General features: G+C 39.2%; 1 protein-coding gene across 2 annotated transcripts; it reads right to left on the bottom strand.

The window, feature by feature from the left end:
* Nucleotides 1-1645: 1645 nt before the first annotated feature.
* Nucleotides 1646-25537, bottom strand: ARAD1 (Exostosin family protein). 2 transcript variants are annotated; one of them, XM_088978730.1, is made up of 4 exons: nt 24288-25344; nt 14433-14798; nt 14298-14354; nt 1646-2283 (listed from the first exon to the last, which is right to left on the bottom strand). In XM_088978730.1, exons 1-3 carry the CDS (start codon nt 25227-25229, stop codon nt 14337-14339), a joined length of 1326 nt encoding a protein of 441 aa, XP_088834856.1. In that variant the 5' UTR covers nt 25230-25344; the 3' UTR covers nt 1646-2283; nt 14298-14336. The 2 variants fall into 2 exon arrangements, with proteins under 2 accessions (XP_088834856.1, XP_088834855.1); XM_088978729.1 differs by lacking the exon at nt 14298-14354 and having other exon boundaries at nt 24288-25537.
* Nucleotides 25538-26758: the final 1221 nt, after the last annotated feature.

Consider the following 26758-nt stretch of genomic DNA (forward strand, 5'->3'; position numbering starts at 1 on the left):
ATACATTATAGAGATAACAAATAATAAATATAAAAAATATTATACATATAAAAATATATATTAAATTTCAATTTCAATGAAAATAAAAAATTAATTTTTTCTAAACTACATTTATGGTTTAGCTAATTGACTAACTCTTTACCTTTAATGTTTATATAGTCTTAAAGTATCCCTACTGTTTTTAACAATTGACATCATCATTAAACACTGACGGAAAAAAAAAACAATGTCGAATTTACCCTCCATTATTCCTCAAATTTACAAAATAAAACTCAATTAATGAAAAAAATCAGAAACCTTCCTGAGTTCTCCAGGTTGTGCATTTATCATATCTCGCTACCACCATCATCATCCCCACCGATTTGCCCTTTGTTATTTTAAGAAGCAGGAGATTCCTGGGGTGGGTCCGGAATAGCTATTCCCTCAAATGAGGGATTGCCATTCTGCCCAAAAGGGGAATCAGATTCCAATTCTGCCCAACCAGATGTCTGAAATCATTCTGATTTCGATTCCGGACGCCTATTCCTGCAAACCAAACAGGGCCTTACTCTATTACACTTCGTACGAATTTCCATTTTGCGTTTTATTCCGAGTAAAAATATATATATGTTTCGAAAAAAAAAGTCAAAACAACAATATCATTTTGGATTCTGATTGCATCCATGGCTTCAAATTTCTTTTTTCCCCGTCAAGAAAGTGGAGATTGAAGGAGTTCCAAGGTCTCAGATGGATTCTAAAGTCGGCCGATTCTCATGGGATGGAATTTGAATATCTTCATCTTCACACGTGGAGTAGTTTGAAGCTTTTTATTTATTTATTTATTTATTTATTTTGAGTTGATTTTGGTGAATGCATTTGTACGGCAGTGCACAACTGTATAGAATTAATACCGTTTATTAAGAAGGCAAAAAGCGATTGTACATTTGTACTGATATGAATGCAAATTTGTTCAAATAAGAGTACACGAATATCAAGGCAGGAACCTACTTAATTTCACATTGACCAACTTTGAAGATAAGTTGCTTTTTATTTTAAATGTAAAAACGGTCGAACAGGGAAATTTACTTGCATTTTCAATAGAAAAACATATTCTTACCAAATGCATGTAAAACTAAACAAGAATGCAAACACAGTACAACTTAAAATTCATTGGAGCTTAAATACATAGAATTCAGTACGGCAAAAGGAAAGGAAAGGTAGAGAAACCAGGTAAATGATTGTTAAAAGGCATGTCATAATGATCATAATGTGAGCGCCATCTTATTGGCAATTGTGAATGATGATCTTCTTAAGCTGTGTTTGGTTTGAAGGAAAAAAAGTAGGAAAAGGAAAGGTAGGAAAACCCACACAAAGTTTGTAAAGGTTTCCTTACTTTTCCCTTCCTTTTCCTACTTTTTCCTTTAAACCAAACATAACCTTAGGGATACATTTCAATAAATCCCCTCCCCTAGGGGAGGGAGAGGGTTAAACAGATTTTGGTCTACCAAGTCGGCATTGAAAAATATGTCTACATTTCTTGACTCAACATTACAGTCGGCACTAAAAATTATATTCAATTGGCGAGCCTTGTCCCAACCATATGGGATCGGCTAAAAAATAATCTTGCCATCTAATGCACTAAATAAGGCAATGATAAATAAAAATGTGAACCTTAATGGACTGAAATTATATAACTTGTAAGTAGAAACTGGACTTTTATGTAAGCGTAGATATACAGATGCAATTACAGTTACAAAAAAGTTTATCATAATAATCAGTGCATTTCAACTTCTAAGTTTGTTATCTCCAAAATCAAGTAAAAAATAAGGCAATAAAGCCTTCAGTCTACGGTGAAATGGCAACAGGATGTGTGATGGCAATGAAGCCTTTAGTCTACAGTGAAGAAATTGACCGTCAAAAATTCATTTACCCCGGAATAGGAAGCATCATGGGTAGGGTAAAATGGCAACCTTTGGTAATGGAATGAACCATACTTGGGTTCATGTCTGCCAACGTACCACCAAAACTCTCCTGCTTGAAATGCACTGCAATACAGGAGTTCAGGGCTAGACATTGGATATTTTAAGCACCATAGAGTTATTATCAGTGTCACTATCAAGAGGTTGTGATGGGCCTAGTCTGGTTTGAACACATGCAAGAGCAGTCTAGCTCAGACAAGGCTCTATGCACAAGGCGTTTGTCACGATTGATCATCAATCTGATCATAGGAAGCTTCAAAGAGACTTGGCGCCAGATCTCGTTCACTGTTCCATTTGGATCCTCATATTCAAAATACCGTTTCACCTGAATCATGTAATGCAACCTCAGTACAATGACTTTAGCCAACTGTTCAGGGAATAACATCCTAAATCAAGAAATAAAATGTAGACTTTAATTTTAAGAAACTTCACTCATCTGAAATCAATTTTCTTCATTGTCTAATTTACAACCGAACCCTATTCAGCACCCAATTGCTGAATATTATAGGAGCTTCTCCTTTCCCTCTTACAGAAGCTTGGTATCAGAACGTGGGGAAAGATGCCTAATGGCAACATTTCTTAGGTAAACAATAAACTTAAGAACCTAACTTAACCAATGAATACCGAGAGATCAACTTGAGGCCCAAGTTCATTCAGTATAACCAAGGGTATTTTTCTTTAGGGATAAAAATTGACAATTTTTAAACCTTTTATAAGTAATATACAAGCTACTCAACAATATAATAGTAAAAAATCCCCATTAAAGCCTGCAATTTTGGGGTCAAAATTCATTATTAAAGCCCTTGAAAACCAGTGAAAGTTGGACTATCTCAACGCTATATTGATAACAATGAACATGCAATGCAGTCACTTCCTCTTTATAGTAGATCTAATAAAATTCAAATAAGCCGCAACACCATCCTGCTAAAATTTAAAATCCTAATGCATCAGTTTAAGGAATTAAAAAATCCAAGGGCTTTAACAAAGCTCCATTCCAGTTCAAGCATATTCCCCATTGGAGTTGCCACTGGCAGGGTTTAGATTCCCATCCATCCTTTTTTGGGAATTTGAGGCGATGGGGCCACCAGGAATCATAATCCTGAACTCATTTTAATTTTGGTGTTTCCTAATATGTCCAATGGAGGTCTGAACCAGTACTGGGTAAGCTTTGAATTGAGAATGGGGAAGGGATTAGGCATCATCCCTTTTCTCAAACCTAATTAGGGCCTGAAATGGGCATGTTTATAGAAGGCACTGGAGTTGGTTGATTGTCTCATCCTTTTAAGTTATTTATTCTAATTGTTTGTGGTCCATATCTGAGGGAGAGCCTTGGCGCTATGGTTGGGTTGCTCCATTGCGACCTGAAACAACCTCTCTGTCTGTGCAGGGCTAAGACAGCATACATGTCCCTCCCCAGACCTCCCATTGGCGGGAGCCTCATGCACTGGGCTGCCCTTTGTGGTCCATATCTAGTTGTGTCTTTATTTAGTATTTAGATACTTTGTTGATGATTATTCTGGAATGACTTGATTATATTTAATGCAAAAAATACTGAATTATTTTCTTTCTTTAGATCCTTTTTGTTGTGGAAATCAAAACTTAGTTTGCTTTAATATATTTGGATTTCAATCTGCTAATGCAAAAGATCTTTATTTTCATTTATTGCGTTCTTTGATGAGCATGGTTTAAGACATCAAACTTCTTTAGAAAAACCATCACCTTTTTCAAGTGGCTAGGGCCCTTCGTATTTAGATGCAGTCCCTATTGGAATGATGCTGCCCTTACTGCATGCTAGCTATCTCAGACAAAATTTTGCCTCGTATTCTGGGTGGTGAGACTCTTCATTATATTGTTTTTCCTTATATCTCATTATTCCCTCTTCTACCACATGTTTTGGATGTAACTGCTTTGCTCACATATTTAATCAAATCTGGATAAACTTAATCTGAGGGTTGTAAAGTGTTTCTTTCTGGGATACTCAAAGAATCTAAAAAGGTCACAGAGTGTTATAATCCTACTCTCATCATTTTACTAGTCCAGATGTCACCTTTACTACTCCACCCCTACTTTTCTAGTACAACTCCATCTTTTCTACTTGATCTACGCCCACCGGCTCTCCCAATCCTTTTTTTTATCAGAAACGATAACTTTCATTAGAGATAAATTAACCTGAAATACAGAATTCAACCCTTATTAGAAAAGGTTGACCCAATAAACATCAAACATTACAGCACTGCCCAAAAAAGACTCTCCTTTGCAGTCCCTTGTTTTGCTAGGGCGTCAGCAAAACCATTTGCTGATCTCCTTACCCACTTGAACCAAACACCCACCTCCCTTGTTATGCTAAGAATTTCCCTTATCAGCCGTCTATATTGCCAAATTCCCAGCTGCCCTGATTGCATCCACCTAATTACCAACTTGGAGTCTCCCTCTATCTCAATCTGCTGTAGCCCCAACTGTTTGGCCAGTTTTACACCTTGATGTAGTGCCAAGATTTCCGCTCTTAAGGAATCTCCAACTCCTATTGGACCTGAAAACAAAGCCATTATCTTGCCTTCATTATCTCTGAAAACACCTCCTATACCAGATGGGCCTGGATTACCTATAGAGCTTCCATCAAAGTTCAGTTTCACCCTTTGTTGTGCCGGTGGGGACCAAACTTCCTGTATCATAGCTTTGGAAGTAGTAGTAGATGCCACAATACCCCAACTTTTATAAATATCTTCAACTGAGAAATCCTTGAAAAGATCACAGGATTTCAACCAATGGATAACCTTAGTAGTTATTCCTTCCACAACCTCTTCCTTAGATCTACATCTGCCTTTAAAGATCCTATTGTTTCTTTCCTCCCACACTGACCACAATACAGCAGCTCTAGTGGCTCTCCACATAATCCTTCCACGAAACATTGGTTGCCTATAAAAAGTTGGATCAAAGAGGTTCACCACGCTTGAGGAGGGAGTCCACCTGTAGCCAAAGAGAGAAGAGAGCCAAGACCAAATAAAGAACACAAAGGGACATGAGATTAGTAAATGTGAATTGTCTCACCAGAAACCAAACAGAGGCAACAAACATGGGGGGAGAGGCACATACTTGGCCTCTTTTTCTGCAATAAATCCAAGGTGTTGATTTTTTGGAGTACCACTTCCCAACAAAAGGCCTGAACATTAGGGGGTACAGGGCTACCCCACACCTCCTTTGAAGGAAAGCTCCCTACAAGGTTAGAGGTCTGAAGAAAAATGTTATAGAAAGAAGAGCAATTGAAAAAACCAGATGGGGAAGGTTTCCAAATTCTGCCATCTCTACAGGACTGATCAAGAATGACTTCCCCTAACTGAGTGATCAAATCATCAACCATCCCCATTTCAGAATCCCTTAGACCTCTTCTCAAGCCCAAATTCCAAGAGTTATCAACAAACACTGAAGAGATCACTTTTCTTTTGTTTTCAGACAAGGATAAATAGAAGGAAATCTATCTCTAAGAGAGTTTTCACCAACCCAAACATCTTCCCAAAACAAGACTTTATTTCTAGCGCAGACATCATATTTGAAATAAGGAAGCATAAGAGGCAAAATTCCTTGAATAGCTTTCCAAGGAGAACACTAAGAAGCCCCGGGGTTGAGTCCTGCATCCCAGCCGTTATCTGCTAATCCATGAATACTAACAATCACTCTAGACCAAAGTCTGTCTTGTTCCATCGGAGTCTCTAAATCCATTTCCCTAGCAAAGCCATGTTTCTTAATCTTATATTTTCTAACCCAAGGCCTCCATCTTCCCTACTCCTAGAAACCGCCTCCCACTTCACTAAGTGATCCTTCTTAGTATCCCCTGATTCCCATAAGAAATCCCTCATTATCTTCTCTAACTGGTTAGCTACTTTCATTGGTACTCTAAAGGTAGACAGGAAATAAACTGGCAGGTTGGCTAAGGATGACTTGATTAAGGTTATCCTACCCCCTAAAGAGATGTAATTCATCTTCCAATTTGCTAACCTCTTGGAGAATCTTTCAATTACAAGGTACCAAAAACTCTCAACCATTGGGTTCCCTCCCAGTGGTAGCCCTAAATATTGTAAAGGCCAGCCCCCCACTTCACACCCGAAAATCCTAGCTAGGGAATCCACCTCCTCTCCGCCTAGATTGAGCCCTGCCACAACTTTTTCCCCAATTCACTTTAAGATTGGATTTCCTTTCAAATTGAAGCACTAGACTCTTTAAGTTCCGTAATTCCCCTTCCTCCCTGTCACAAAACAAGATGATGTCATCTACAAATTGTAAGTGTGTGACCACCACCTCCTCCCTACCAATCCTCCAACCTCTTATCAAATTGTTAGCATCGGCCCTCGAAATCATGGCACTCAACACATCAGCTACTAGGGTAAAGAGGAATGGGGACAATGGATCTCCTTGCCTAATACCCCTCTTTGCAGGAAAGAAACCCTTAGCTACACCATTCACCAATATTGAGAAATGACATGAAGAAATGCATCCCTTTACCCAACTGCACCATCTCTCCCCAAACCCTCTCCGCTTGAGAACCTCTAGTAAAAAATCCCAATCCACCATGTCATATGCCTTTTCAAGATCCAATTTGCAAACCAACCCCTTTTCCTCTCTCCTCCTCTTCACCTCAACACATTCGTTGGCAATAAGTATTTGATCTACAATTTGTCTTCCTTCTACAAAGGCCCCTTGATACGGTGAAATTAGAGATGGAAGGATCTTTTTTAATCTTAGCGCTAGGACCTTAGAGATGATCTTATACATGCTTCCTACTAGGCTTATAAGTCTGAAATCCTATGGTTGGAGAGCGTCCTTCTTCTTAGGAACCAAGGCAATAAAAGTCGCATTTGCTCCCGAGTTAAATTTGCCTCTCTCATAGAACTCTTCAAAAACCTCCAACAAATCTTCTAATTATCTCCCAACAATCTTGATAGAAGGCCATCGAAAAACTATCAGGCCTAGGAGCTTTAGCTCGATCCATGGAGAAGATTGCATTTCTCACTTCTTGGGCCTCAAATCTTCTTTCCAAAGATTCCAATAAGACACTATCTTCCACCCTCCCAATCCTTGATGATCCATTTTTGACTTATGCTCTCCAAATCGTTTGAAGACTCCCTATGCCCAAGTTGCTGACAATTGCAATTACAAATGACATTCCAGAGGATGTTTTAGATGAGAAGATAATATCTACTACTATAGGAGGATATCAAAAATTCCTTGTCAAGTGGAACGGCAAGCCTATAACAGAAATAAGGGTTCAGCCCTATGTTTTTTAAAATTTCTTTTCTTTCTTCTTTTTTTTCTCATGAATATGTTGGAATATGTTGATTTTCTATACTTTAACATGAAGTTTATACTTTTTTCATGAAAATTATGGATAATTGTTAAAGAAATATGATTATAGAACCTAGGGAACCACCCTAGGATACATATTTTTACTTGAAAAAATTCATCGCCTAGGCGACGCCTAGGTGCCCGCCTAGTCGACTAGGCAACAGGGCACCCCTTGTCGCCTAGCCTCGCCTTGGCACCTTGAAAACTGTGTGCCAAACTGGCAGTTCGATTTGAGTGCTATTAGGATTCTTATGAGTCTAGAGTCTATAAATATGTATGAACGTTTTACACAAAGATCAATGAAATTTATTGACTTTTCTTGATCTTATGCTAATTATGGTGAGTAATTTCCATACCCTAGAGTGATTTTAGGTACCCTATGAGTGATTCTAGGTATTCTATTTCTTTTTTCTCTCTCTATTTTTTTCCCATTCCTTCAAGAAGCCTTTACAGTCATTGACAACCACAAACTTTTAATCAAGGGAAGATCATTCAACGTTCTCAAAGGACTGGTGAGTTGAGCTCACCCTACATCACAAGATCAAGCACTAAAGCTGAGTTCTGAGTTATGGCTTGTGAAGGTTAGGGATTGGGAATGTGGACAAGAAGAATATGGTGTTTGGAAAATGGCTGTGGAGGCTGCCATTGGAAAAGGATAAATGGTGGCATAAGGTGGTGGTGATCATTCATAGGTCCATTGGCTGAATGAAAAATGGATAGAACTTTGGCCTTTCAACTAGAGCTACTCTTGCCTCTTCGTGGAAATCTATTCTTGGCATACCCCTCCCTGTGTTCTCTAACTTTTTAAGTTATGATGATTATTCTGATAATAAAGTTAAATTCTGCAAAGATTTGTGGGTAGGGGAGTCATCTTTGAAGGATCTTTTCCCTTCTTTGTTCTCTTTGTCATCTCTAAAAGGTAAGCTTATTGTTGATTTTAATTGTGCCTTCAAATTCACCAAATGTTGGATTGGAATCTGGGCTTGAGAAGGAACTTTTTTTTTTTAACTGTAATCTATTTCATTAATAGAGGCTCACCATCCTCGGCATTAACCTTGTGATTTTGCTCAATGGGAGTATCAAAAGGCTTAGCTCCTAGTTTTCCTATCTCTTCCAAGAGATCAAGAACATACTTCATCTGGGAAATAAAAATGCCATGCTTGGACCTTGCCACTTCTAACGCAAGGAAATACCTCAACTCGCCCAGGTCCTTTACTTCAAATTCTTGATTCAGTAGCTGCTTAAGAGAGTTAATCTCATCAATATCACTTCCTGTCACCACAATGCCATCCACATACACAGTTAGGAGAGCCAAAGAAGATTCTTTCTCCTTAAAGAATAGAGTGTGGTCAGATTTGGATCGAACATAGCCAGATCTTCCCAAAGCAAGTCTGAATCTATCAAACCATGCCCTTGAAGATTGTTTTAGACCATACAAAGCTTTCTTCAACTTGCAAACTTTCTTACCAGCCTCTGCACCATAGAAACCAGGAGGTAACTCCATATACACCTCCTCCTGCAAGTCACCATTTAGAAATGCATTCTTAACATCCATCTGAAACAGAGGCCAAGAGAAGTTAGCAACAAGAGATAGTAAAACCCTGATGGTATTCATTTTTGCAACTGGTGCAAAGGTCTCCAAGTAGTCAATACCATAAGTTTGAGTGTATCCCTTAGCTACCAATCTAGCTTTATACCTTTCAACTGTACCATCAACATTATACTTCACTATGAATATCCACCTACACACAACAAGCTTCTTCTCTCTTGGTTGATCAACCAGTTCCCAAGTATCATTCTTTATAAGGGCATCCATCTTAGCCTTCATTGCATCTTTCCACTCAGGGACAATAAGGGCCTCTTTGAACTGTTCTAGGAATGGGAATGGCATCAATGGAGGCTAAAAATGACTTGTATGCTAATGAAATGTGATCATAAGAAAAGAAATGAGAGATACAATGGACGGAAGATGAGGTGCATTGACGTTTCCCCTTACGTACTGCAATCAGAAGATCAAGGTCATCTGATGATGGCAGAGGTACAGTGGTGGAAGAGGGGATGTCATCAATAGTAGGAATGGTTATGGCATCAATAGGAGGAGGTAAGGAGAAAGCAATACCTGAATCTGGTGCTGTAGAAGAGATAGGAACTAGCCTGGACTGATCATTACTAGAATCAACTTGCCGCCACCATCTTCTGTGAAACACCCTTAATTCTTTACACTTTTGACAACTCCCTTCAAAACATTCCTCACCACTTGCAGGAATGGGCAAAGGAACATCTCGAGAAAACACACCCTTCTCACCACTCTCTCCCCGAGGTGAAACCCTAAGGTAATAAGGAACATTTTCAGAGAAGGTGAAATCCATGGATACAAATCTGGTTCTTGAAACCAAGTCATAGCAACAATAGCCCTTTTGATTTTGAGCATACCCCTAGGAAAATACATTTGGCAGCCTTAGGATCAAATTTTGAACAAGTAAGCCCAAGGATTTGGACAAAACAAGTGCAACCAAAGGTTTTTGGAAGACCCGTGAAGGAATCCTAAAGGAATCCTGTTAATTAGATAAGCATCAGTAAAAATGGCATCCCCCCAAAAACGAATAGGAACATTAGTATTCATCATGATACTTCTTGCAATTTCAAGGATGTGTCTGTTTTTTCTCTTAGCTACACCATTCTACTGTGGTGTATGAGGACAAGTGCTCTGATGAATCACTCTATGTTCAAGGAGATAAGAGAATAGGGGTTTTGCAAAATATTCTTCGGCATTATCAGATCTGAGATTTTTTATTTTAACCCCAAAATGAGTTAGGATCATTTGATGAAAAATGCGGGTCAAAGTAGGAACCTCATCCCGAGAGCGCATGAGGTACACCCATGAAAACCGAGAGTGGTCATCAACAAACAATAGAAAGTATTTGTACCCACCCATAGCAGGAATATGATAAGGCCCCCAAACATCGGTATGCACAATTTCAAAAAGAGCAGAACTTCTTTTATTACTTTGTGAATAAGTTGATCTACAATGCTTTGTCAACTCACAACACTCACACTTCAGACTAGACACTTGGATGACTCAAACAAATTAGGAAAAAGACTCCTTAAAGACCCAAAAGAAAGATGACCCAATCGATTATGCCAAAGCATAATCTAACTCATAGATTGTCACACAAAAAACTTCCCACCTTCTTTCCTCTTCCCAGGTGGATGTTCAAGCAAGTAGATCCCATTCGTCTCACGACCAGTCCCAATCACCTTCCTTGTAGCCAGATCCAGAGAAAAAGGTTACCAAACAATTCTGGTGTTTAGTGATACTACTGACAGAAAGCATATTAGTGCTTAGTTTAGGAACATGCAGAACTGAGGATAAGGAAATAACATTAAAGACATTGATGTCTCCCTTGCTTGAAATAGGGATAAGAGAGCTATCAGCAATAGACACTTTGTCCCTGCTAGAGGACAAGCAATAGGTGTGAAATAATGAAGATAAATCAGTCATATGATCAGATGCACCTTAATCAATAATCCAAAAATGGCTAGTGTTACCTGGGGTTAGACCTGTTCATGGGTCGGGCTCGAATTGGGCTTTCACTCTACTGATAGATTTTTCTAAAGCCCGAGCCCGAGCCCGAGCCCGGCCCTTATAAAAAGTTCGAAGCCCAAGCCTGGGCCCGAGCCCGAAATTTAGCCCATGCTGTTAGCCTATTACTACTGCTGAAGCGGTTGAATAGAGAGAGAGAGTGAGAGAGAAATTATAAAGAAAAAAATAAAAAATGTATATATTAAATTATAAATATATATATATATCAATAAATATTATATCATTTATATATTTTATATAATATATAAAATATATAATGTTGAGTCAAGTCGGGCCGAGATCGGGCCGAGCTTTTTTGACAAATCCCGAGCCCGGCCCGAAGCACAATCGGGCTTACTGTGTTAGGCCCGAGGTCAGGCCCGCGGGCCTAATTACATGACCAAGCCCGACCGAGGTGCGGGTCGGGCCAGGTCGGGCCATCATGCTACCCGGCCCATGAATTTTATAAAATATATAATGTTGAGTCAAGTCGGGCCGAGCTCGGGCCGAGCTTTTTTGACAAATCCCGAGCCCGGCCCGAAGCACAGTCGGGCTTACTGTGTTAGGCCCGAGGTCAGGCCCGCGGGCCTAATTACATGACCAAGCCCGACCGAGGTGCGGGTCGGGCCAGGTCGGGCCATCATGCTACCCGGCCCATGAACAGGTCTACCTGGGGTAGAGGGATGATAGATAGAGGCCCTAGTACCTGATTGGGCAAAAGCAGAGGTGGAAGTAGTATAAGACTATCCAGAGCCACCAACTTCACTCTCCGGCTAAGATAATGCAGCCCTAACAACAACCAATACATCAAGAGAACTGGATCTAGTGTTGGGAGTGGAAGGAGCTCCTGTGGTCACAACTGTGGATGAAGCTCCAATGGTTATAGCTACATTAGCATTTCCCTTCTTGTTCCTAAGTCTTTCTGGGATTAGCTGAGGATGAAGCTTCCAACAAGTGTCCTTAGTATGTTTTGGCTTCTTACAGCAATCACAAAACACATCTCTCTTTCCATCATTCTTTACCTCCCTCTCCTTATCACCTCCAGTCTTTGGTTTTGTAGCTGCTAAAGCTGATTCCACAGATGGGATCTGCAACATAACTTTCCTTCAACTCTCCTCATTGTGTACCAGAGAGTAGGCTTGAGATAAAGAGCCACAGTCTCTAGTGAGAAGATGTTGTCTTACAATGTCATAGTTAGAGTTCAGCCCTGCCAGGAATTCAAACACACTATTTTTCTCATCCAATTTTCTGTATGTAGCAACATCCTTTTGGCTCTCCCATTCAATAGTCTCAAGATGATCAATCTCATACCACAATGATTTCCAGGTGGAGAAATAGACTGACACAGGTTTCTCCCCCTGTTTAAGGTTCTTCACCTCCATTTTCAGTTCATAGGTTCTAGCACTATTAAGGTGTTGAGAATAGGTTTCCTTCATATTGACCCAAATCTCCTTAGTTGTCTTTTCCCAAAAATAGTTTCTACTGATATGAGATTGCATGGAATTGCATAACCAAGTCATAACCATATAGTTTTCTTGAACCCATTTAGTAAGGGAAGGGTCCTCCTGTGCTGGTTTCTCTATGTCTCCTGTCACATATCCTAGTTTTCCCCTCCCTCCAAATAGTTTGATCCATCAAACTTGATTGTAGTAATCTGAAATGAACTGTTACCAGTAGAGTTTACAACTCCAACAAATCCATCTCCATTTGGTTTGTTCTCATTTCCAGCCATTTCCATGTTGAAGTGGTCCAAAAATGAATACTGAATGAGGGATACAGCACTGCCCAAACTCCTCTTCTAAGCAGAAATTCCAGGTACTAACCAAACAATACAAAAAAAAAAACAGAGAACAGTCCGTACTGGTGAAGTGACCTTTTTACAAACACAAAGTGGGCAGTAGAAGAGACCACACTGTCAAAAATAAAAACAGCCCAAAGAACAGTCTGTACAGGTGCCCAAAAACAATTCAAGGGAAACAATAACCAGCAGTACTGATTCCAGAGGTATTTCAGCCACTTGACAGTCCAGAAAAATATTAAACCAACCCAGAAATTTCTGGGCTAAACCAGACTAAAAGAACAGCCGAATAGCTGTACTATTTCCAAAGAAACTTTGGACACTTCAACAGTCCAGAACAGTAAAAGCAACCCAGAAACTACTGGGCACAACTTTCAATCTCTGATTTAAGCTCTAAATCAGAAACCAACCTGTTTTCTCCGATTCTTCCTGGTCACTGGACCACTCTCCAAGAGATTTGAATCTTGGGCACCTTCTACGATCTCCAATGACCTCCAAGAACCAGGCGACTCAATCTGAAACTTCCAGCCCTAGCACAGCTCTCATGTAGTCAGCTGGTCAACACCTACATGAGAGCTCAAGGCAGGTTCAGGCCTGCTTTGATACCAAGTTGTCTGAAACAAGAAGATTCAGACCTGTCTAGTAAAGAAAAATAAATCAGAAAATGAAGAGGAGAAAGGGAAGAGAAGAGAAGAGAAGAGAAGAGAAGAGAAGAGAAGAAGAGGAAGAGAGAATAGAAGAGAAAGTGAAGGTTCGGCTAGCTTGTTCTGCCGCCCCAAATGATGTTTGAAATATAAGGTTTTCACATTAAGTGTACAATGACAGGCCCCTGTCACTAGAAACAACAGAAAAAAAGATTCTAACAGTCTTCTAACAGCACTATAGACAAGAAAACATATGAGCAAGTGGGGACCACAAGCTGGCCAACCATTTTCGATACAGTTTGTTTCCTCTTATCTCTTATCTCTTAAAGTGCAATCATACAACTTTTTGTTTTCCAATGATACCACCAAAAAAACAAACAAAAACTCTTACATATGGGGTCAAAATGGATATTTGATAATTTACAGAATTCAGAATTCAGAACAACATTCTCTGCATTCAGAAAGAAAAGTTCACCAATATCAACATATCTCTTAATGTAATTATTGTACTTTCAGATGTCAGACTTCGGAACAAATGCCCTCATTCAATACTTCTATCCACTTTATCAAATCTTTCAAGGAAAGAGGAGACCAAAAACTCAGAATCCCCAAATTTACTAGATATGGGGGTTTCACACTAAGAACTAGCTAATGGGACCCACCATCCATATCGTAACTCCTAAAGCATTCAAGATGAGTTTCTTTTCTTTAATCTAGGACCCACACCAATGGAATGTCTTGAAAGAGTTTGTGCTTGATTTTTTTCTTGTTTTAGGAAACTAAATCAGATATATTTGTAGTTCTTTTTATGAATAAACATAAAGAAGTATATTTGTAGTTAAACATATAACTTTCTAATTTGAATCAAAAAATAACAAAACTTTGGAGATAGAGTGGGACCCAAGCCACTATACATGTATTTTTAATTTTAAGAAAAAAAATGTTTAGCCCTTTTTCCAACTGGAAGACCTACTCACATGTTTAAAGAAGAAGCCCTCCTGTTTTAGTAGTCTGCATCAGAGTTCATGTCCACTCTATATAGAACTAGTGTATGAGAATACGGCCCAAAAAGTTTTACAGGCAGAAAGAGGAGAAGATCCAGTAGTACATACCTCTTTAAGCTCCCGTTGATATTCCACGATCTTTTCTGTACTAATTGCCCTCAGCATTTTAGTTAAATATCCAGGCTTAACAGCTGAAATCGAGTCTACAAATATAGCAATTTTTCTGTAGTCTATAACATCCTCAAAAGGTAACTCAATATAGTCACTGACTATTACTGGAACACACAAGCTCACTATAGCATCAAAGAGTCTACAAGCCGATGGTGTATCACCAGCAGGGTGCAAACAGAATTTGGACGAATGCATCCCTTGTGTTGCCATGCGTCGACTCTCTCTAGATTGTGTGCCATGTTTTATTATGACATCTTCTTGACTTTCGAGTACTTGGAAAAGCTGGTCACGAATTTTTCCTCCCTAAAATAAAGTACTGGTCTGTAAGTACATTGTGTGTGACAAGTTCACAGATAATATATCTTTTATAGTAAAAATCAAAATTCTTTAGAGATAAAAGAGTATACAAGGCATAGGTGAGCAATGCAGCCCAAGCAGAGAAATCAAAAGGGCAACGAGTGGAAGCAAAAACAAACCACACCCTGCCCACTCCTAATTCTTGACAAGGCCCATGCTATATACATATATATAAACAAGTCCACAAATATCATAAGCATAGAGGAAATCACTTCCTTGTCACCAGCAACACCAAGAAAAAACAAGAGTCTGGATGTGCTACCCATAAGACACGACAGCTGCACATCAGTAACATCTCAGTTGTCAATGATGGGGAGATGTTCCTGATGTGGAGCTGTAGTGTATTGAGGGTGTGTGGGTAGCAACCTTGTGGGTGGCAGATCTGACCTCAATGGAGTACAAGAATGATTATGGATTAAAGAAGCATTCAAAAACTTTAAGTATCATAAGAAAACTTTACCCTATTGTCAAGCATATGCAGTGCTGCAACATATCAATAAAATTTTCAACAGATCTAATGGCATCTATAAAAGAGATCCTCCATTTGTTTGTCATCGCACCACAACCATGACTTCTAAAATAAGAATAGATAGATCAAGTGAATAACACACTCTGACACTCTAGTTTGATTCATAATATCTGCATCCTAGAGAGAACACAAACTTCTAGGGTTCTGTTCTACTGCAGGAGAGAAGAAAAAGAGCAATGACATTTGTATATGGGTGTTCTAGAGGATCATAGACCTCAAACCTGTTGTAATACCATGCAATAATTCCTGGTTCTTTATGCAACAAATAGAAAAGAGAGAAGGAAGAGTGGAAAGATGAGAAAATAAGAGAGAAACAAATGATGAAAGAGCAAATGAACTCTCACCAACCAGCTGATACTTGTAGGCTTCTAATTATCAACTACAGTGATTGTTCTGCTCCCCATAGTCAAAAGCAAGGGGACAGAACTTAAAAAATACAGCCTTAATTACCAAAAAATAAAAAACATAATGTTGCACAAAACCCAGAAATACATATTCGAATGGCACCCAAAAATAAAAGAAAAACAGAGGTAAGGAAAAGCAAGCAAAGAGGACACACAACAAATTTACGTGGTTCGGCTTATAGCCTACGTCCACGGGCAAAAGAGGAATAGAAATCCACTATGTAATCTGTAATGGAGATGAATACAGAGCTGTACACTGCACTCACAACCTCACTCACAGAAAACCCTAAACCCCAAATACACCCAAAGTTTCACACTTCTCTCACAAGACAAAAGACCAAGTATACAACAGAGAAAACCCCTGAAATACATAACTCTTCATACTCAGTTCAGACCCATAAGTTGAATATGAATCGGGTCCATACCGCCACGCTTCCACCACAAACCACTATGAATTTGTTTATTGATCAATAACAACAATTTCGTTAATCAATCAACCTGAGCAAAAAGACACAAGAAAGGAGAGCTAAACTTTCTTAACTCCCCCTACTGAGGCTAAAGCCCCCATAAAAACTAAAGCTGCAACTGACCCAGAAAATATATTCCCCAACCACCCCTTGCTTAGCTAACCCATCGGCAAAGGAGTTAGCGGATCTCTTTACCCAGTTGAGTTTGATGTCCGTGTTCTTAACCATCCACCTGTACTTTTTCCTTTCAGTGCTGAGAGTTTTGTTCATATGTTCTGCAAATTCATTCTACTTTGGTGTTTTGACAATAGTACGACAGTATAATGCCTTCATTTTTGTAGAACTCATTAAATTCATTTCACAAAACTCTAAACCATTATCTGTTCTCAACCACTTGACCTGCTTTCTTGTTTGCTTTTCAAGCAATGTTTTTCACTATTTAAAAGTCACAAATACATCTATCTTATGCTTCAGAAAATAAGCCCATACCTTCCTGGAATAGTCATCAATGATGGTAAGGAGATATTGAGCACCACCCTTTAATGGAACTTGTGAAGGTGCCCATAAGTCCGAGTGAACATAATCCAAAGTGCCCTTCGTCCTATTAATGGTTGTACTGAAGCTGGTTATTTTCTGCTTTCTGAAAATACAATGTTCACAAAAGTCAAGCTTTCCTATACTTTGGCCACAAAGAAGACCTCTCCTACTTAATACAGCCAATCCCCTTTCACTCATATATCCTAGCCTCATGTGCCATAACTTGGTGGTGTCAAACTCAAATAAGGATGATGTAGAAATTGCAACTGAACTTGTGATGGTACTACACCCATTAGCATCTAAAGTGCCAAGAGAGATGAGATTTTTCTGGTACATGCTGTACATTTGTCAATCTTCTCACAACGACATTATGCATTCTATAATTCGAATTGTTCCCTTTCCTATAGTTTTACAAAAGACACTATTACCCATTAATACAACACCATTAACAGATTCGTAGGTGGAGAACTAGTTCCTATTGGGACACACGTAGGAACAACCCAAATCCAGAATCCATTCATCCTTGGATCTGGTCTCGTCATTTATCACTAAGAGAACATTAGCATTCCATCCTTAACCAAACCAGCCTCTATAGAGTTATTCTTTTTCTCTTCATTCTGGTTTTGTTTTTCAACTTAAAACATTCTAACTTAATGTGCCCTTTCTTGTGACAATAGTTGTAGGTCAAGTTCTTATGTCTAGACCTCCCTTTTGCAAGCAACCCAGAATCCTAACTATCACCCCTATTTGTAGTCAGGTCTTTATCAATCACCTCTTTAGAAAGAAATGATGTTTTAACATCCTCTATAATAATAGTGTTTCTTCCATAGAGAAGAAACTCTCTGAAAGACTTATATGAGGGTGAGGGTGGTAAGAAACAAAGTAACAAAAGGGCTTGGTCTTCATTTTCAACCTTAACATCAATATTTTGCAAAACCATGATAATAAAATTAAATTCATCAATATGATATTTGATAGGTGTACCTTCAACCATACGAAACAGGAATAGCCATTGCTTCAAGTAGAGCTCACTGGCAAGGGATTTTGACATGTATAGAGACTCCAACTTCTGCCAAAAACCCATAGCAGTCTTCTCATGAACAACTTCGCACAGAACTTCATTTGATAACAGTAGTTGAATCGCGATTAGGGCTTTAAAGTCTAAATCCTTCCATTCTTCAAAACTCATAGTTATAGGTTTCTTCTACTTCTCGTACAAAGCTTTGTGTAGTCTGCCTTGTCCCAAAATGGCATGCATCTTGACTTGCCAAATACTAAAACTGATGCTGCCATCGAACTTCATTTGATGACATTGCAGTGCCAAACGAAAAATAGGGCTCTAATACCAGTTTGTTGCACAAAACCCAGAAATATAGATAACAGATTCGAATGGCACCCAAAATCGAAAGAAAAACGGAGATAAAGAAAGCAAGCAAAGAGGACACACAAATTTACGTGGTTCGGCTTATAGCCTACGTCCACAAGTGAAGGAGGAGCAGAAATCCACTATGTAATTTATAATGGAGAGGAATACAGAGTTGTGTACTGCACTCGCAACCTCACTCACAGAAAACTTACTCCAAATACACCCAAAGTCTCACACTTCTTTCACAAGACAAAAGGCTAAGTATACAAGAGAAAAAACCCCCAAAATACATAACTCTTCGTATTCGGTTCGGACCCATAAACTGAATATGGATTAGGTCTATACAGCCACGCTTCCACCACAAACCACTATGAAAATTTTCCTTTGGGTTTTCTCAACTTAATTTGAAGTGGGTTCATAAAGCGGGTCGCAACAAAAAATTCAAGGAACAACCATAACACATAGCTTAGACATAACTTAAAGAGAAATGACACAATTACCCCTATAAGACACATCTACACCCTTAGCAAGGACAATTCTCAGCATATCATCAGCAGAGATCTAATCATTTCACTAGAAACTTGTCTTCTGCTGAAAAAAAGAAAAAAAGCATTTCACTAGACATGTGAGTTTATTAGCATCCAGCTATATTGACACCTCAAAACTAATGAATCAAAATATGGGGACACAACGTTTTGCACAAAACATATTTTAACATATCAGCAATGTCGTAAACCTATAAAAAACAATGGCACTTGGTCCTCGAGATGTAATACTGTAATGAGAAAAAAAAAAACAAAATGACACTAAAATCTTCAATTTTCCAAGTTGTTAGAACCTTATTCCTACTCCATTTTGAAAATATAAGTACTTGCATATCTAGAGGCAAATCTTTTGATTCAAAATTCCGCAACTCCCTCACTAATAACCAGTAGCCTTTTACCCATAAATGGAAACATTAATGAAGAGGAAAAAAATATATATACAAAACAAGGATGGAGGCAGCAAGCACAAAGCAAAAGTGATTGAATGATTGATCAATTTTTGGGTTTTTCGTTCTAAGTAGAATAGTGCATTCCACTAGATCAATGACCTGGTATTCTCTTCATCTTCTAGAGCCTTCAACTTGAACAAAATGCAATGAAATGATTGATCTAAGGTGCATATAACCAAGCCATCTCATGCAACTTTCCTTGTCATATCAACTACTTCTCTCCATGTAAAAGAATGTATCAATTTCTAACTTAAAACATTCCTAACATGCGACTTTCCCATGACAAATCTCTTGTTGTGTGAACTCCAGCTAACGGGAAAAGTTTTCTTGGTAAAAGTAAATGCATACTCACATGCAGGCTCATCGTATGGCTACACAAGTGCAATAAGTGCATTTTATTTAGGACTTGTTCAACAAGCATATATCTTGGGCTTATAAATGGAGTACTGAAGCACATGCAAAAACTTAACACGATTCATACTAAGAAATCCAAAAACTCAATCAGAGATGAAATAGAAACAAAAGACTAAAAAACCATAGGAGGAAAGGCAAGGCATAGAAGAGGGAAAGAGAAACTACAAAAAAGAATGACTATATGTTGTATCAGAGTTTGAAGAGCAACAAAGGAATATTAGTGTCTAAGATTCAGATTGAACGTAAAATCAGGAAGCTGAGTAAATAACTGGTTTACCAGTTTAACCACCAATTTAATTGTGCGGCCCATAAAAATAAGCAAAGAACTGGGGCCAAAAAAAGCTTAATGGGTCACTGATTCACCAAGTAAAAGTTTACCATTTTAATCAGTGGCTTAATTGTTAAGCCCATAAAAGTTCTCATAGAACCAGGATTCAGAAAGCCCATTAGGTTATTGAAGTAAACTTCCAAATGTTATCTAGAAGTTCCACTAGTGATATAGGTCTCTTAAAACTGAGCATTGACCTAAATGTGTTAATTGAGTGCTAATTGCTAATTCAAAGGTGGCATGCTCTTTTCTAGTTTAATCTCTAAACATTAACAATGCATACAAAAATCTCCTGAGACATGATTTCTATTTCTGATTACAATCTATATATATAATAGAAAGAGGAAAGAAGGAAGGTGAGGGGTCCTCTCACCACAGAGCTCATGCATACCTTCCTCCTCTCCTTTCTCACACATGTGCATATTTATTTTTAAATTAAATCATTAAAAATATAACAAGTCTAAATTAAAGCCAACATGGGTCTTCATTGTCTCTCATAAAATCCATATTTACTCTCTAATTGTCACCTCATTGTCTCTCATTGTCTCCCTCTCTTCCCTTTTGGCTCTATCTTAAGTAGGGGTGTAAATTAGATAAACTGGTTGGGTTAGGTTAATGGCCAACCTAAATATGAACCCTAGCTTGGACCCAAACTAATGTCAAAACCCAAATTTGTCCACCAACGCATGGGGTAAAGCAATTTTCTTCTTATACAAAAGTCTAATGAAACCATTGTGTTGAAGGCCCGAGAATAGGATCTCGTCACAGGGCGGTCCACGGGGAAAACCTCCTGTTTTCCCTTGTTTCTTCCTTCTCTTGATGAACCTATCTTGGCACCTTAGTGATTTGTTCAAGAGATCACCAACTCTCCTAACTCACTTCTTTAACTAAATATCCAATATCTCATTCAATAATGGTGTCTCCTTAAATAGGAGAGAGATTACAAGAGTCCTAATCTTAGGGAGTCTCTTTGCTGAATAGGGAGACTTCCCAGTTCTATCTTGCTAAGGATAAGATAAGTTAATCCTAATTTGATAATCAACTAATAAGATAAGATAAGAGCAATAGAATAAGATAAGAACAAGCAAGATGATCTAATCTAATCTACTGTTGCCGAACTGGGGAAGACGAGGATCATTGAATCACTGTTGTTGTTGGCGGTGGGTCAGGTTCCTATTGCTGCCAACGGCGATGATACTTTTTCTCGAGGAATGCGTCCATAACATTACTCCCTTCTTGGCCTAAGAGCTTGTCCTCAAGCTTGAACTCTGGATACGTGGCTTGGAACACTGCCAATGGGATCCAAGTGGCTTCGGCCGATGGTAAGCTACCCCATTCCACAAAGACTTCAAGAATTCCTCGATTGAAATGAGAGCGGGTGAGAGCCTTAGGCTGGGGAACAAGTTTTCCATCTTTCAAGGGCGGCAAGGAGGGGACTTGGTCCGGAGGATCACCCATAAATGGTTTCAGCAAGGAGATGTGGAAAACATCATGAATCTGGTTGTTCTCCAGTAATTCCAGCTAGTAGGCCACACTACCAATCCGTCGTAGAACCTTGAAGGGTCCATAGAACTTAGGGGCTAGTTTTGGGGCAGCCCTGTGGCACAAGGAGCGTTGCTGGTAGGGCTGGAGTTTTAACCAAACAAATTGTCCTGGTTTGAACGACAGTTCTCGGTGGTGCTTGTCATAATTAAGCTTCATGCGGAGCTGGGCCTGCTGTAAGCGAAGGTAGACGTCGGCTAGGAGGGCGTCGCGTTCTTGTAAGGAGTGATCAATTTCTTCCAAACGAGTAGAACCGGGCTCATAGGACAGCAAGCGAGGAGGGTCCCGGCCATAAACAACGCGAAAGGGAGTCATGCCGAGGGAAGAATGGTAGGCCGTGTTGTAATAGTACTCGGCCCAAGGAAGCCAATCCACCCACCGTCGCAATTGATCCCCTATGAAGCAACGGAGATACATCTCGATCGTGCGGTTGACCACCTCCATCTGACTGTCGGTCTGTGGATGATAAGCTGAGGAGAAGGCCAGGGTGGTGTCGTGCAGTCTGAATAACTCCTTCCAAAAGGCATTAGTGAAAACTGGATCCCTATCGCTGACGTTGGATTCTGGTAACCCATGTAAGCGGAAAAAATGTGTAAAGAAGGTGAGGGCAATTGAAGTGGCACTGTACGGATGTGATAGAGGGATGAAGTGGGTATACTTAGAGAAGCGATCTACTACCACAAAGAGGATCGATTTGCCACCTACCTTGGGTAGTCCCTCAATGAAGTCCATGGAAATGTCGACCCAGATCTGTGTCGAGATTGAAAGGGGCTGAAGGAGGCCTGCCGGGTGTAGGTTTTCCCATTTATGTTCTTGACACATGGAGCAATTCTGGACAAAATCCTGAATAGAAGTCTTCATACCCCACCAATGGAAATCAGCCCGGACGCGGTGTAGCGTCTTCTGAACGCTTTCATGGGTGGAGTTATGGACGCTGGTGAGACTTACCTTATCCCGATCATCTGTCCGCTGATTCCGAAAAATTGCTCGCACCGCCAGCCCAAGGGGTGCCCGTTGCCGTTGTACGACGGGAATTCCAACTGTTGTACTTGCGGATGATTGCGGCTCCTTGCCTAACGGACTGCTGTTCGTCGGAAGACTTCGGCAGATCTGGTCGGCAGCCGCTAGTGGTTGTCCCTCCTTTAGTGTTCCTTTCCTTGTTAGAAAGGAACAACTCCATTAGACGTGGTAGCTCCCTTACCTCGTCTTTGATCTCACGTACTTCTAAACTGGTCTCCACGAGTTGGTGCTCGAGGTCGTGGACCCTGGATGGCAGCTGCTCTAGATCTCCCATGACACCTTGCTCTGATAGCAAGTTGTTGAGGGCCCGAGAAAAGGATATCGTCATGGGTTGGTCCACGAGGAAAACCTCCTGTTTTCCCTTGTTCCTTCCTGCTCTTGATGAACCTATCTTGGCACCTTGGTGATTTGTTCAAGAGATCACCAACTCTCCTAACTCACTTCTTTAACTGAATATTCGATATCTCATTCAATAATGGTGTCTCCTTAAATAGGAGATTACAAGAGTCCTAATCTTAGGGAGTCTCTTTGCTAAATAGGGAGACTTCCTAGTTCTATCTTGCTAAGGATAAGATAAGTTAATCCTAATATGATAATCCACTAATAAGATAAGATAAGAGCAATGGAATAAGATAAGAACAATAAGATAAGAACAAGCAAGATGATCTAATCTAATATGTTGTTGCCGAACTGGGTAGGACGAGGATCATTGAATCACTGTTGCTGCTGGCAGTGGGTCAGGTTCTTGTTGCTGCCGGCGGCGATGATACTTTTTCCCGAGGAATGCGTCCATAACACATTGCTCCTTTCCATGGGCTATCGGGTTTTTCTCTTTTCTTTTTATTAATTTAATGTAGATTTATTTCATAGACCGTTTTGGTTCAACAATAAAATGTAGTAAGAAAGCACCTAATGTGAGCCTTTGGTTAGCTTTGTCTATTCAATTTTGTGACTTTTTTCTAACATGGTTATTGATCTCTTGCTAAGCATATTTTTTGGCTTTATAGGGCTACACCAGTGGGGGGGGGGGGAGCCCATACCCCAACCTTAGCCACCCTCAGTTGGTTCTCATGCTAAGCGGTTGGTTTATGTACTCATACTCATAATATATAAGCTATATATAAAAGGAATAAGTTAGAATCTCAATAATTTAAAAAGGAAAGAAAATTATTTTTTCTACTATTTTATATGTAAAGAACTAGAAATATATATAAAAGCTTTCATGAATCACTGTTACTTGATTTTTCCCTTGCCCATGCGTCGCACGAATCACCGCTAGTTATACTTTAAAGGGCAATTGCCTTCAGATCTCCAAAGAAGCATGTAGGTGAACAGTTATGGGAACTTTGCAGATACTGAGTACAAATACCACAGGTTTAAGTAGCTGAAAACAAATATAAATAGTTCAATACAACTTGGGCGCCGATGTCATGCATATAATGAAACACCTTGTCATTTCTTCATAAAAGAATGAAGTTTAAGGAATCAAATAGGAAAAAATTCAACATATTATCAAAGAATAAAAACATTGGTTGCCCTCGATGTTTTGACACCACCCCACCCGCAATTGAAATGTTTAGATGGTTATATTGGATGATTAATTTGTAAATAGACAGTTCATATGCATTTGGTTTGTTTCAATTTTTCTTCCTTCGATTTCTTGACATAATTAACCAGATCAAAATTTTCAGTAATTGAAAGTTATTAACAGCAATAATTCTACAATAAAAATGTAAACAAGTTTTGGCCCACAAATAAAAATAAAATAAAATAAAAAAGCCCAAGAAGAAAATAAAAAACAAAAAGAAAGAAAAAATAAGGCAGAAACGATTACCTCTTTCCGGTACCGATTTCCCATGAAGAATAGTAACCATTTCCTGCCTTCAATTCCAACATCTCCATTAAATGAATTAATCCTATGTGAATACGGCAATATAACATCCTTCACCAAAGACGCTTGGTCTGCCCTCAACCTTCCAAAATCCGAAACAAGCAGAACTCCATTTTTCACCTGATCAATCACCTTATAAAGTGCATTCGGATCCTGACATATAAAGACATGATCCCGCCCGGAATTCCTCTTCCAAAATACCTGCTCTTCTAACCACTCGATCAAACTCTCCTGCATCTCTTCATCGTTGTAAATTGCCGCAGCCCCAACTACAACACCGGGTCGAATTGGATTCGCTACCAAGCTCAACGACGAGAAAAAAGGAACATAAAACAAATCCGCCTCTTCAGGATCAGAAACCCTGACGACTGGCGACCCGAACCTATCCTCCCTAATCAAATCCGAGAACAACCACCATTCTGCAGAATGCTGATGCCCGGGGTACTTCAACGTGGACACATCCTCAACCGGTGATTTCAGCGACTCACGAGCCATCAAGTAGCTCTCGATCACACCATACGTGAATTTCCTGGGCAAATCGTACATATAAACCTTCGCCGGCGACGAATTCTCCATAGACTTCCGAGAATTATAGAATTCTGATTTCGACAGAGAGAGTGATTTGGCTGAATCGAAAGGAAAGCTCGAATCGAGCTTGGCAGGAGTGGGGTTTATTGGGGAGAGGAAGGTGTTGAAGAAAGCATAGAAGGCCATGATGGCCAGGATGGTAGCGAGGGTGGGCTTGAGGAGAGATTTTCGGGCCATCATTGCAGCTTTTGATTGCAGAATTGAGGTCAGGATTAGGGTTTCGCCATTGAAGCGGAGAAGGGAAGAATGAGAAGTGGAGTGTGGTTTGGGTTTCCTAGTTTTGGTTAGATCTGTCATGCTTAGTTTAGTGCCGGAAAGCGCACTTGAATAACATGCGCAGAGATGACATGGTTGCCGACTTGCTATCGCCGGACTCGGGAGGTCTGCAGGAGCAGTAATTATAGTTGAAGTTGATACGAATCGTGTCAACCGCCAATTGGAATAAAAAGCAATGTTGATTCGGACCAAATGCTATCCGTTTGTCCGGTTTCGAATTTGAACCAGATCCGATCTGTATCCACCCCTAATCCCGACCTGAATTCGACGATCTTGTGATAATAATAAGTTGGATCAAATCGGCATCCACCCCCAATCCGATATGGGATAATATTTAAATAAGTGGTAAAATGTTTATAAGAAATGCTTAAACCTCCCCCCGAAGTTTAGGCCATCTGTGGTTCATTGTTCTGCGACTCATTCTCTTAATTTTTGTTCATTCTAGTTAAAAATTGGCAAGAACGTGTTTGGATACAAAATTCTTGCTAAGGGCTACATTCTTTTAGAATGAAAAATAATTATGCCCCATTTTGCTCATTTCATTATTTGAGAAAATTCTACCTATAAAATTGTTGTCATAGATGTTTACTTTTGCGAAAATACTTTTACATGAAAGCAATTTTACAAAAGTACTTTTACATGAAAGCACTTTTACATAAAAGCACTTTTACGAAAGTACTTTTATGGAAGTACTGTTATGAAAGCACTTTTATAAAAGCACTTTTATGAAAGCACTTTTACAAAAACACTTTTATGGAAGTGCTTTTATGAAAGCACTTTTTACGAAAGTACTTTTATAAAAGCACTTTTACAGAAGTACTTTTGCGAAAGCATTGTTATAAAAGTACATTACTAAAGCACTTTTACGAAATTACTTTTATAAAAGCACTTTTACGAAAGTACTTTTATAAAAGCACTTTTATGGAAGCACTTTTACGAAAGTACTTTTACGGAAATACTTTTATGGAATTACTTTTATGAAAGCACTTTTGCAGAAGTACTTTTATAATAGCATTTTTATGAAAATACTTTTATAAAAGCATTTTACGAAAGTACTTTTACAAAACATCTATGTCAATTGGTAAACATTGACTAGTGGAGACATAGCCTGGCAATTTGTGAATACCGACAATTTTTTTTTAAGAATGAAAATGAGTAACATAGGACACTTGTTAGTCTGAAAAGAATTCATTTTTAGGAAAAAAAGTGTTTGGTTCATAATAATATTTTCTCATTCTGCCTATTTTTACCCATTCTTTTCCATTTTAGAATTTTATCTAAGGTAAGAATGAGAAAGAATGAGAATTGAACCAAACATGACCTTAACCTCTCCAAATAAAACCTCCCCATTTGGGATAAATTATACTCATCGACCCCTTCTGTTAAAGTGTTAAATTATGAATTTACCATTGGTAAGAAAAGGAGCGGACACAAAGGAAGCAAGAAAGAGATCTAGAGTAGAGATGCGAGGTGAAGACTCCATCTTTTTCTATTGTCACCAAGAGGGGTGGCTGAGTTGATACCTTACCTGATTTTATAGTGAAGACTGG

The sequence above is a fragment of the Nelumbo lutea genome, chromosome 3 (assembly GCF_056320005.1).
Source record: "Nelumbo lutea isolate HS-2025 chromosome 3, American lotus-T2T, whole genome shotgun sequence".
Taxonomy (NCBI): domain Eukaryota; kingdom Viridiplantae; phylum Streptophyta; class Magnoliopsida; order Proteales; family Nelumbonaceae; genus Nelumbo; species Nelumbo lutea.

What these genes read in the sequence shown, in the direction of transcription:
- ARAD1 (XM_088978729.1), bottom strand. Translation starts at nt 25,229, where the DNA reads ATGACAGATCTAACCAAAACTAGGAAACCCAAACCACACTCCACTTCT. An exon ending in GAAATCGGTACCGGAAAGAG is followed by an intron (nt 14,799 to 24,287) that starts GTAATCGTTTCT and finishes ACTTTATTTTAG; the next exon opens with GGAGGAAAAATTCGTGACCA. An exon ending in ATCAACGGGAGCTTAAAGAG is followed by an intron (nt 2,284 to 14,432) that starts GTATGTACTACT and finishes TACATGATTCAG; the next exon opens with GTGAAACGGTATTTTGAATA.